The sequence below is a fragment of the Paramacrobiotus metropolitanus genome, unplaced genomic scaffold (assembly GCF_019649055.1).
Source record: "Paramacrobiotus metropolitanus isolate TYO unplaced genomic scaffold, Prichtersi_v1.0 Parri_scaffold0000088, whole genome shotgun sequence".
In the NCBI taxonomy this organism is placed as follows: Eukaryota; Metazoa; Tardigrada; class Eutardigrada; order Parachela; family Macrobiotidae; genus Paramacrobiotus; species Paramacrobiotus metropolitanus.
The window spans coordinates 62210-75213 of NW_026570308.1; the positions used below are offsets into that span (position 1 = coordinate 62210).

At 41.3% G+C, this 13004-nt stretch overlaps 1 protein-coding gene across 1 annotated transcript; it reads left to right on the forward strand.

Moving 5' to 3' along the window:
* Nucleotides 1-16: 16 nt before the first annotated feature.
* On the forward strand, nucleotides 17-11184 carry LOC129596316 (uncharacterized). The gene is made up of 6 exons (XM_055493555.1): nucleotides 17-229; nucleotides 7646-8196; nucleotides 8444-8753; nucleotides 9299-9546; nucleotides 10231-10667; nucleotides 11046-11184. The coding sequence occupies exons 1-5, from the start codon at nucleotides 17-19 to the stop codon at nucleotides 10664-10666; spliced, it is 1758 nt and encodes a 585-aa protein (XP_055349530.1). The 3' UTR covers nucleotide 10667; nucleotides 11046-11184.
* The last annotated feature ends 1820 nt before the right edge of the window (nucleotides 11185-13004 follow it).

Genomic DNA, 13004 nt, shown 5'->3' on the forward strand with positions numbered 1-13004 from the left:
TTAACCGGCACTAACAATGGTGAAATATCCGAAGACGATAAGGCCTATCCTCAGCCGTGATCACCTTTGGGTGTATCAGGAGATTATTACTGAAGCGCTGGTGGTCCTGTGGTTCGCGCTGCAGATTGCATTTAAACTTGGGACGCGATTTTTCCCGGAATGGCGTAACACGCGGGTGGATCCCGATGCCCAGACCGATTTTGACGACCTTCTGGCAAAACTGGGATATGTGAGTCGAAGTGGCTATGCGCAGGAGTTTCGTACTGCGGTGCTGTACTGCGCATTGTACGTTACATAGCAACCATAATAAAGTGCAACCGTACCGTACAGTACTTGCATGACAATGGGTGCGATGTGGTAAGTAAGTGTAAGTAAGAGCGCTGGATGACAGCACTGCTGGATTGTATGGTTATGATATAGTTTTTTTTTTACCTTCCCTGAAATTTGTTTGGCCCCTGGGGGCCGGGGGGTCCTCCCATCGCTGTCTGATGTAATATTATCAGGATGCACAAGAAATGAATAGACTTTTTACTACATAGTAATAATTGTGCATGGCACTGCATGCGTTTCGATGGTTTTTACAAGTTTACAATGCACATTAACAAGCCAAGCCTGTACTGTAACTACTACATAGAAACATTACTTACTAGTAGAGATGGGCAAACTAAAACTGACTAAACTAAACTAAACTAAAACTCGGTTAAAAGTTTTATTTGCTAAAACTGACTTGGTTAAAACTTTTAGTCAACTAAACGTTGGCGACTAAATTTCTTAGTAGTTAACCACGAGTTGGTTAAAATTTTTAACCGGTTAACCAAAGTTAACCGAGACTAAAATTAAATTTTTCGGTTTTCAAATTAAGTGTAATTTACTGCGTCCAGGCTATTGTCATTTGTAAAAATATGTTGCTCATTTCGCCGTACGCCTATGGTTGTCGAGTCAAACGAGCTTAAACTTTCCAGTACACGTATATAAACAGTCATTTAGTGCGGCTCACTCAGACACTGGAATAATATAGCCGTAAATCAAGATGCATTACACACCTCCTGGTACTGCTGCAGTCGTCCGCCCGTAGTTTCGTCATTTGGTCATACTTGAGGCGATTATTAGAGCAGTACTGAGTACAGGGAAGGCGTGTAATGCACCAATGAATTTGTTTTGTACATTTGGGCTTGGTTTGTTAGGGCCCTAACCACACAATTTTGGTTAACCGGTTAACCGTGGAGATTTAGTAACTAAAATCGACTTGACTAAAATATTTAGTCACTAAAAAGCTTCTGACTAAATTTTTTAGTTACCAAAGTTTGCTAAACTAATTTTTTTAGTTTTGGTCAGGTTAACCGAAGTTAACCGTTAATTAGTCGACTAATTTTAGTTTGCCCATCTCTACTTACTAGCAGGCCTGACCGCTGGAATCCTCCTGTCGGTATCTAGCAACATACTGTACCCGTACATGCTTTTTTCCTTACGCCAGACCAGTGCCGCTCTACTGTAGAGCGGCACTGGCCAGACTCCGCTACTTCATTCAGCTTATACAGTTTTTTCTGTTGCGCCCCCACTGTCACAATGATGAATTAAGAGAGGGTGGCACGGAGGCACGAGCCACTCCGGAATTTTTGAAGAAGTGCGTACTTTAAGAAAATAAAGAAGTGAAGTACTGCTATTCCGATAATGCAGAAGCTGGTTTTGCAAAAAAATTAAAGAAAAAAAAACATTTTTTATTGCATTCATACTCTAGCGATTTTTGCAGTAAAACCGTTTGTTGGCTTTCCGCTCCGCGCAAATGAAGCTCTGGAGATCTTTACTATACTTCATTTACTCAGTCTAAAGTCTTCGTTCGAAATATAAAGTTCACCGTATTTCTCATAGTGCGCGCAAATGTTGGAGAATGCAGAGTGTACTTACTCATTTAATTAATCATAAATGGTGTGCTCAAAAAAATTATGTACCCGAAAGATATTATACTCTAATTTAGCGTTTTATATAGAATTTTTAACAATTTGAGCATTAGAAAAGCATGGGCTTCACGCGAATCTTGCAATTGTTCTTTGGACCTGTACATGATACATCATTTTTGACCTTTAACTTTTACTTCGAGAAATTCGAAAACATTTCTACCATTTCCCAAGGAATTTTTTAATGATTTTTTCTGGAAAAACGCTCGCTGACTTCGCGTGAAAATAACAATATTTTGATGTACATAACTGCGAAAAATTCTACTCTGTTTCTGCAGCAATATACTACATACTTCACCATCCTTTAGGTTTTTTGGTTCAAAGTATCTCGCCCAAACGATTTAAATTCGCCTACCACATTGCCCACCGCGCCGCATTGAATGTGCAATGGTGAATGATTTTCTTCGAATTTTATTTAAGCTTTTTAATGGAATTTTAAATATGGATGCTTATTCACAGCATTTACTAATGCATTTTCGGTGTGGGGATTTTCTATTACAGTACTCTGTAGTTGCCAAAAGAAACTGGTGTAAGTAAGTAATGTTATAACGTTTACTGAGCGCTGATTCAATGCTTAAGTCTAGGAGAATATCCAGTATCCGACTTTGTGCACCTTTTTTACTCGCCATAAAAAGCTGTTTTCTGCTTTTCCGGAATATTAGTTGCACCACACTCCGGTATTTGTACTGACAAAGCAGAAAGCCTTGAAATAGTTTAATCCGATGCTGCGTGCACAGGGAAACATGGGTGTTGGCTGTGTGCACGGCTTTTTAAATTGAACTTGTTTAAGTTTTCGTGTTGGCTGATTTGATATTCCAGTTTTCTTGATGTGGCTTTCAAGTAATTCACAGGCTGCACTAATGAGCATTAGCGGGTAACACAGTACTTTTGATATAATAGTACTACTCGAAAAGCACTTTAAAGGCGTTCTGTAAGTTACAGAGCCGGGAGTTCTGTAAAAGTGAATCTACCAATGGTACAGCGCTGAATCTTATAGAGCGCTACAGAGCAACGAGACCACTGACTCTAAAAGCGCCTAATTACCGTAGTTGAATTGGTCAACGATTTATTTGTTTTTTACAACAATTTTGTGGCCGTTTCCATTCCGTTTTTCTGGTGCCTTTAAGTTTTGTTAAGTGGAAAAAATCAAACGACTGGCGAAGAAACGAAAAAGCGGGGCGCGCTATTGTTCTCCCCGAGGGCAAAATATGGCGTCAAATTTTGTAAATTTTATTTGGGAAATTTAACACTTTTTTCCCGCGGGGGGAGGGGGGCCCTCGCGACGGCCCCGCGTACACACTGCCAACGCCCGTGTTTACCCGTGCACGCAGCCATAATGTACTTTTAATATTTGTACCGTACTTCTATATTAGCTCGGACCTTTGAGCAACCTTCGAGTAATTATTTTCTTTTCTATTTTCACATATAATATATTCGCATATATTGTATACCACGTGTTTTTCAGTGATGAAACGCCCGTTGGTATTAATGGAAGTGACCCGGTACATGACGCCAAATTATTGCGCGGGCACAAAAGCTAACTTTCGTGTTCGGTCTAGAAACATTTCACTTTGTCTTAAGACATTCAGTAGCCAGATAATATGGATACATTGGCGCAAAAACCGTTTGGCAGCAAAGCATCCAGTTGCCTGTAAATAATTTTTTGAAGTTCCAGTCTGTATTTTTTATGGTCACGGCTATGAGCTAAGAAAATTCCTAGCGCTTAGCACCATAGCACTTTCGATTTTTTAGATCCCCGAGAGTGTTTTCAGCTTATCCATATGGCTGAACATTACTGCCCTTGAAGAAGTTTTCAGTCGTACAGATAAGCTGAAAACACCAGGTCAGCTGTATCTGTACGAGTTTCAGAAAACTTAGTGACGTCAAAAAATAAGTCTAACGTGCTTGTCGTTCAATGCTGTTGTGAAATACGTTAACCATCGTTCGTTTTCAAAGAGTCCTGCGTGACCGTTGCAGTGGGACTGTGGGCATGGTTAAAGTGAAAGTGAATTTTCCATCTACGTAATATATCAGCTCGAGGTCACACACGCTTCTGCGCTAGGCAGCCACGTAACTCGGTATGTGCGCTATAACATACAAGTCTGTATAACATACAGAGATAAAAGTTGTTTCAAGGCCACCTCGATCACCGATGACGCAAAGTAATCTGTAGAATTAGAATAGAAGAATTAGAATTAATACTTAGAATAAAAATTAGTAAAATTAGAATTATTAATCAATATTATTATTAATTAGTCTGTAGTAGTAGAATAAACACCCAAAAATTTCTCAGTGCCACCCCCCTTAATGTTAACCGCATGGCTCGTTATTAATTGACTTATAGATTTCGATTTTCGGGCTTTTGAATTGCCCATAAAAAGTTACACCGGAAGCTGCAAAGCGAAAAACGAAACGACGCAAAAATTTTAAAATAAATTATTGTGAAATAAATTATTAAGTACTTCGGTACTTAATAATTTATTTCACAATAATTTATTTTAAAATTTTTGCTTTTAATTAGTGTAAAGCTGCGCACGCGAATTGTTATGTCACTTATGTGTATTGACCGATTTCCTAATAAACATCTTTCACAATTGTCCGAACTTGGCGTAGCATGGCTGGCTTTATACTTACTTGCTTCATCGTTAATTAAACAGGAGAATAAATTAATTTAATTATGGTACAAAGAAAAAACACTTCTAAGCGTTCATAAGCCCATCAGTACTCATTATGCTAACCACCGAAGGCGGGTACCCCTTTGTGAAACCAACACATAATAATAATATCTGGATTCTGGAAGTATTCGGAACTTTTTAAGCTCCGTGTATTTTGACACTTGGTGCTGAGTTTACAGTATAAGCTACGGCAGTTGGTTTACGGCAGTTGTCATGGAAATACTTACATCCAAATGATCCACCGACAGCACATCACTACGTGCACTGCTCTAACTTAATGAATTGGTAAAGTGCGCGTATGCTAAGACGTGGTTTGCTTCAACGGCGCTTTGGCAGTTGTAGCGCAGGCAAATTTCGCGACGGCAATCTTTCGTATGGTCAAATAACCGGCATAGTTCTCATCTAGCAGAATTTTCGAACTGACCAGGGCCATGCATCACCTGCTCCCGGCTCCGGAAAAATTCCTTTTTTTCACGAAGACCGGGTAAACCTTTGGTGTACTTAAAAAAATATTTTCATCGGCAATGGTTAAGTACGCGTGGCTAAACTTTATTCCAATGGCATTAATACATGCAGCAGCATGTATCGGGAGTAAGTACCGTAACAGGTTAGCGTACAATGTCAGAGGTTGGCAAGAAATACGTGTTATCAGTAGTCCGATCCTATTTAATTTCATTAAAAATTACTGCTGTTAATAATCAAGAAAAATTAGAAAGTTGTGGAGCTAGTGGGTAGCGATAACGCGTAGTCTATTAATTTGTGCCAACGTGTCTGTGATACTCTATTGCGGGACGTTTCTCCATTTCCCAGTGCATGCTAATACTGTATATACAGTACGAGTAATTCTTCTCGGTAATTTACTTAACAGTAGTAAGTTTTACAACAATTATCAAAAAGATCTGACTACTGATTACACGAATTTGTAAAAACATCTGAAATGTCAGATACGGTACACTTTTACGGTATTCCCTTAGTAAATAGTACTGGATGCGTTACTGTTGGAATTTTAGTTTGGCCACGTCCACTCAACAATGGCCGATGAAAATATTTTTTAAGTGCACCAAGGGTTGCTTTGTCTTTTTGCAAAAAACGAAATTTTTCGGAGCCTGGAGTAGCGAAAGTGTTCGGTTCGGTGATAATGTGGAAAGGCCATCGTTTATATGCGGTACTACCTACTACCTAGTGAAGCATTCCGATGTTGGCTGGCACCAAAATTAACTTACTATTATTAGCCCTATTACTGTAAATAATATCATTAAATTTCCTATTTTTTAATGGTTTTATTTTGTATTTACAAATACCTAAACGAAGTACTCGTTCAAACCTTTTTGAATTGTCTTTTTTGTATTAAATCTTGGTATTTAAAGATCTTAGGTAATGCAGCTTTATTCACATAATAATTTGATTTTCCCAGTAATTTTTACAATAATGTTCTTCTCTAGCGGCGGGTTAAGTACATCAGGCTTTCCAGTCAACAATAGGACGATTCGGTAAATGGGGATTCGACCCGGTACGTAGCACCAAATTCGTGTAGGTACATCCGCAGGAACTTTCGCTGTCGCGCCCTACTAACACTTTTTTTGCAATGCTTGATATTATTTGGCAGCCCAAGGGTTTGTTACGTAGGTGTGAAACCCGTTTGCGCGCGCAACATCCGGTTGGAAACTTATGGTTATGGTTCAATCAACATTCCAGAAGTTCAAACGCATTCAGGTGCACCAAAGCGTCATTATAAACCAATCAAATTCAAATTCTGCAATCAAATGAACCCCTGTGTACAAACCGTTTTTACACCAAACCAGAGTTGCACCATTTTTTCCGAATTTTTAAAAAGAAGTTCAAAAGTTTTAATTTTCAATTTAAAATTTAAAAAAAATGCTAGAACCGCCGTGGTTTGGTGATAAAACGATTTTCATGAATATGACAATTGTGCATTTATATGCAAAATTTAAAGAAAATTGATCCATATTGAGACTTTTGGTACATCTGAATGCATATAAACTTTTTGGAATTTTGATTCACCCATAACTTTCCTGTCTTTCCAACCAGTGTTGCACGCGCGCGCAAACGCATTTCACGCCTACGTATAAAAATCCATGGGCGGCCAAATAACATCAAGCAATGCAAAAACGTGTTTAGAACTGCGCGACAGCAAAAGTTCCCGTCGATGTACACGAATTTGGTGCTATCACTGCTATGTACGGTGTACCGGGCCAATCCCTTAAGGACAGCTTAAACGTCTCGGGTGATAAAGTACTATGTACGATAATAATCAAAAGTAGGTCACTATAATAAACAGGATGCGAAAAGGTTTTCCTATAAGAAACAAGGGTTTTAGGGGGTGCCTATGACGGTTTCCTTTTATTAATTGTGTTTATTATTATATAAATTAAAAAAAGTAGCACCATATTGCAGGCTTAAAATTTTTACTTACTACTTAGGTGACAGACGTTACCGATGTGACCGTGATGGGATGTGATGTGATTTGATGTCGTGATCTTTCAGTGTGCATCCTCCTTTTTCTACATGCATAAATGAACCTCCATCTCTCGAAGTGACGTAGTCGGTGTCGGTATCAGCTTCGTATTATAGCTAACGGCGGATGATATGCTTAGAACTTTCGCGCATTCATCAATCACTGTTTACATTTATAATATTATTTTTTGAATTTTTGTCTCCTGTAACTCCCCAAACGAATGTTTCGCGGCCGAACGATTTTTCACCTGAATTTTGTACAAATCAATTGACTACGCAAAAGCGTGTTTGGTGGTGCGCAGAAGCAAAAGCTCTCGTTCAAGTCCCCGCGCTACAGTACGGACGTTTCTGTGCAGTTCCTACAGTACGGACGTTGATATCTAATGAGGAAGCGGGTGTAACAACACACATAAATTAGACGGCTACAAAATGCCATTGCTCTGACGGCCATCAACGCTACGCTTCAGAAAGACGTCTGACGTCTTAAAAGGTGACAGCATAAACATTCATCTAAAATAATCACTTTATTACTTGTGATAGCCAATGAGCGGCTGTATGTGGGATGACCTCGTATTCACATGGATGCCGTTAGGCCTCGACACCGTCGGTGATAGCGCAGTCGTGCCGTTTCCGGTGGATGGAGAACACCGCCGTCGCCTTGGATACGTCGCCGTCATTGCTATCGTCTGCACGACAGCCATCCTTACGGCTTCCGTTGGATGTTCGTTAATAGTCAACCGGAACTGGAAATATCCGAAATGGACTCAGCACATTTTCCGCTGTCAGCGAATTTCGACCCTCTTCACTGGTTCGCTATTTGAGCTGCCGACCTGGTTCTCCAGCATCTGTCTTGGGGTGGCTCTCGGTGTTGGCCTTTTGGTCTTTCCTCTGGCGTGGCTGCTGCTGTGGGCACTACCCGTGGTGCTAGTGAGCGGCGCCGCTGCTTGGTTGGTCATTTACACCATCGGTCCAGCGACCGTGTTCCCGTGCTCTGTGCTGTGCGTGTGCGTTCTCTGCATTTATTGCACCGGCCGAATTTGGGGCTTCTGGATGAACGAAACGTATTTCGGCTGGATAAACAAGAAATTAAGGTGCGCCGCACCTGGTGCGGTTAACAGGGTTTGAATTTTAAACTGTTAAAATATCCTGCTTTATAAAAAAATCTTGATAATATGATAAAAAAGTGTCTTGCTTTATAAAAGAAGTATTCATGACAAAGATTTACTTTGCTCACTTCGCCAGGACGACATACATCTGCTGGAAAGTTTGCGCTTTATGAAATCATTAACATCGCGCGTTGAGCTTCAGATTTTCAGCAGGGTGTTTTTTATATGTCAGGCGAATGTGCGGTATGACGTTGGTGGTGGACGCTTCAATTGTCCAGCCAGTTCCGCTGGCAGCGGCAGAAATAAAAGGTCAGCCGATGGAGAAAGTGAAGAGAGCACTGTTTCAACGAGTATGTCTCTTCCCGGTAAAATGGGCCACCCTGTCTTTATTGCTAATGGCGTCGAGCAAGGCTGTAGACCCTCTGGAATCTGCCATGCCTTCCACGGATGGCTGGGGTCATGGATGGGAGCGGTGGAGACAACATTTTCGAAATCATATAAATCATAGCATCGCCGAAACGTATTGCACCATCTATGAAACGGTAAGCGAAATTTAAATTCGGCCGCTCAGTTTGTACCTTTAGATTCTCAAACTCAAACTGTTTTGCTACATGTAATTTGATTGTCTTAAAATAATTCCCACCACGTAAGTTTCCCCGCAATGACTAATAGTAAAAAAAGTCCGACAACTGTACAGATAAATGCAAAAGGTATACCGGGTACACATAAATATATATAGCTGTTGTGGAGGTTTGCTACAGGACACAGTGCACAAAAGTCCAGTAAAACAGCATTGCTAACGTGAAACTAACTGCTGACTTCTGTCAATTATGGTTAGTTGGTTACCGAATTAGCCGCGGCCTAGAAGGTGCGGTAATGGACCTGAGTGATTTTGGAAGTATTTTTCATACGGACAACATCCTTTGCAGGACATAATATTATGTAACTCACTAGGCATTGCAACTATTTGGAGCGCTAATACAACACCACGTTACACAGTGTACTGCGGGTTATACGATGCCACAATCCGTAAAACATGAACTGCAACAATCCAACGATCTTTAAAATATGAGCTTTGGCACAACAGGGTATGGCACACTCCCACGCAATGCTTTCATATTGGATGGATTTGGGTTATCCGCGCTGGAACACCAGCCATCCGGGGCTGCTGTCGTTGTTCACCACCAGTCATTCACCATTAACCGATGCGTTACTTCAAAAGTGGATCTGGGTACTGCCTCTCATGATTATGGTGGCACCGATACCCAGCAGCATCATCGCGATGGTAAACCTCTGCACTCTGCAGCTGTCCGGCGAAGATCGAGACCAGAGCAGGTTTGTAGGGGTATCCGCTCAAGATACCACTGCATATTGACAGGAATACAGTACGACTTACTATTACTATTCGAAGAATTTTTGCCACTGAATTACGTTTACATACACAATAACAAGTTACAATGACAATTTCAAGAATTTTAATGATATACACACAAGGGAACAGAATAATCCCATAAATATTATTTACCTACTATGGACCAGCCATGCCAGATGCATGTAAACGCCCAATTATTTAAAATGGTAGCGTGGCGCGCCCAAATATGGAGTTTGGCGCATTTCGTGAATTAATTTATTTTCGCTGCAATAATGCGTACCTGTCTGGAGTACATGTATATGGAGTACAATAAATTACAGTACATGTCTGGAGCTGTTTTATTATAAAATATTTTGGTTTTCGCGGTCTCCTGTTTGAGCGATCGGACGATGGTATCGTAGCGCAAGCTCCGCGTTATTACAAGCGTGATATCTGTACCTTTACGTTAGAAAGTACCGGACAAGCTTGTACATAATCGAAAAGCGGTTTGTTTTAATTTGTGCCAATTTTGGCATCACAGATACCGGCGACTGCACGGTCTTTCACAGGCGTACATCTTCTACGAATGTAGAATCACTTGATCGCAGTTGAAGCGATCATAATTATGTCTTTTTTAACAATAACCTAAAGTGGGTGCTTTTATGCAGCGTATCCATAATCGATGAAACCCCAAGTGATCCAAACGAAAAGCCGCAAGAGGCGTCGGGAATAGGCACCGATTGCATTCGTATGACCGATATGGATGCGGCCTGTTCAGCGTCCGCAACCACTGTCCTCGTGGAGGATTCACCGAGCAACCCAGGGAAACACGATGGCTGCTCGTGTTCCGGGTTCGCCGGCATCATCGCCGGCCTTGCGATTGCCATCCGGCGAGGCTTGAGCTGGTACTTTCTGCCTCTTCCGCTGGTGCAACTAGTGGTCCCGGAAGCCCTGCAGGTGTGGGCATTACTCCTACTGTTGACCGTCTTTGGGGCCTGGATGAGCTGGAAGCTTCTGCAAGAGGCTCTTAAGTTGTGGAAGGAAATGCGTGCGCCGACCCCATCTATCGGCAGCCAGTGGTGGATGTCGACAATCATTTCCTAGGGTACAATCTGATATCTGTAACAACAGAGTATACTTGCTGAATGTCAATGCATTCCTCATACGCAATACACTTACAAATTTCTGGAATTTAAATGCATTAATTAAGCCTTAAAATAATTTACACAAAAGAATCCCTTCAACGTACTCGTACAGTTTTATTACGGACGTAAATTTGTCTACTGTTGGTAAAAGCTAACTTGAATCGCAGTTTTACAGCGTGTATCATATTTTATTCCTTTTCATTTATTTGGCGTTTTTTCATTAGAGAAGTAATTCTCATCTACCTAAATGTTTTTTATAAATAATGTTTCATCTATGGCTTGTTATTGTCGTGTACGGCGGAATCTGCATGTAGGCGCTTTTGTTATTTTGTCCACAGAGCAACCTGAACAGCTCAACAATTTGTTACTGTACTTACCGCTTGGATGACCACAGTGACATGGGGAGAGCCGCAACCTGTCAGGTGTTAACGAATGATTAGCTGCTGTTAAATCTTTGTGATTGATGCCTAAACTCACCAAAAGTTGTAAACAAAATGTTTTCGGTTTTGTGGTTTGCGCGAAAAGTGTGTGTGAATTTGAATGATCGGCATTCGGCATTCGCCAAGAAATATCAGTTAAACGTATCATCAGCTTTATCCCCTTTGGTTGTTGATTTATACTGTAGCGGCTCTACCAAGTTATACCACAGAGTTTGTGCACGGGAAAACTGCACCCACGCAGCGTGTGCATGCCCGTGCATTCGCCTGCACAGTGAATGCACACACTCTGGGTACCGTTTTCCCGCGCACAAACTCTGTGGTATAACTTGGTGGAGCCGCTACAGTACCGATATTGATTAGACCGTATTACCGACAACGCAATTATGCCCTCCATTGTAGGCTCACGCCGGGGAAAACTATGGTTGCTTAACTCTTAATGGCCTGACATATTTTTATCCGATAACGCCTAACTGCATCAAACTGATACTAGTGATAGGCATTGGTCTGTTTAGCGCTGCTAGCTAATGAGTGAGAGAATAAATCTGAAAGAGGCACAGGCAGGCTACTGGACCTCTACGCATTCAGCACACAGTGCGCGCATGGAGACCTACTTACGCAGCCAGTACATGGACAGAACTTAAATGCTCTCTCTTGCGCTGACCATTCTGTAGGACAAAAGAAATTTTATTTTTGGATGCCGGCTTGTATCCTCATCCGGCATAAGGACACCGCCGCGGATCAGAATTTTTTTCACGATTGTTAACAAACGTACCACTTTTGAAACGTGCCTGCTAGGAGCGTCGATTGCTTGTGCAGCAGCCAGGATTTATCTAATCTGCAAGTGCTGTGCCATTAATTTGAGCTAGAGATTTGACTTACTTCCGGCAAAACATGTATCATCTTGATACATCTGTTTTTCTCATAAACCATTATCTTCTAAAATTTGCAAAAATGGCAAGAAGTATGCTGCAGGTGTCGACATAGCAATATACCACGGAAGAAAAACGTCAAATTTAAGGTTGTACGGTGTGTACAGTTCGTTTTCAATTGTGATGTATCAGTTTTACGATGTCAGGCCATTAAGGGTTAAAGCTTAACAAGTTTACATGCCGATACCGATACCCACCGATACTGCACCACTTACCACCTATACTCGCCGATACTACACCTCTTATCACCTTTACCTGCCGATACTGCACCTCTTTCCACTTTGCCCTCCAATACTGCACCTCTTACCTCCTGTACCCGCCGATACTGCCCCTCTTACCACCTATACCCTCCGATACTGCTTAGTGGTGTTAGTGGTGCGGTATGGGCGGGAAGATGTGCGGTAGCGGTGGGTAAACGCAGTTAAAGGTCTCGTAGCAGTCGCGTATTGTGTTTAAAATGCGGGCCTTTACCAAGCTATAACATAGTTTTCCCCGGCGTGTGTCTACCCTCCAATTACGACGCAACTGTAGGTACAAGCCTGTTAAGATACGATACACAGGAAAACTTTTAACATTAATTGACATTTTCGTTCCCGGAAACGGGGTAGAAACAAAAAACACCGTTTCCGGGAAGGTTCACGACCCTTTTAGCAATAGAAGTTGAATTCTGATAGACGCACTTACTTGGAAAAGCGAAATTAACGTAATTTTTCGCGTAGCTCATCACAAACTAATTGTGACAGCAAGTTTTTTTTATGCCGCGTATTTTGCGCGGGGTCTTCTAGTGCATTTATAATATAGCAATATTTTGAAACAGATTTGTTACGTTCCTTGCGAAACACAGTACATCAAACAAAAATTGTATGTACGCTCATACTATGGTATAAAAGTACCGGGCAAAATTGTTCATGCTTGGCGAACGTGGACA

Coding starts and splice junctions, on each gene's coding strand:
- LOC129596316 (XM_055493555.1), top strand. CDS start 17: ATGGTGAAATATCCGAAGACGATAAGGCCTATCCTCAGCCGTGATCAC. Junction 8,197..8,443: donor TGGATAAACAAGAAATTAAG/GTGCGCCGCACC, acceptor TTTATATGTCAG/GCGAATGTGCGGTATGACGT. Junction 9,547..10,230: donor GAAGATCGAGACCAGAGCAG/GTTTGTAGGGGT, acceptor GCTTTTATGCAG/CGTATCCATAATCGATGAAA.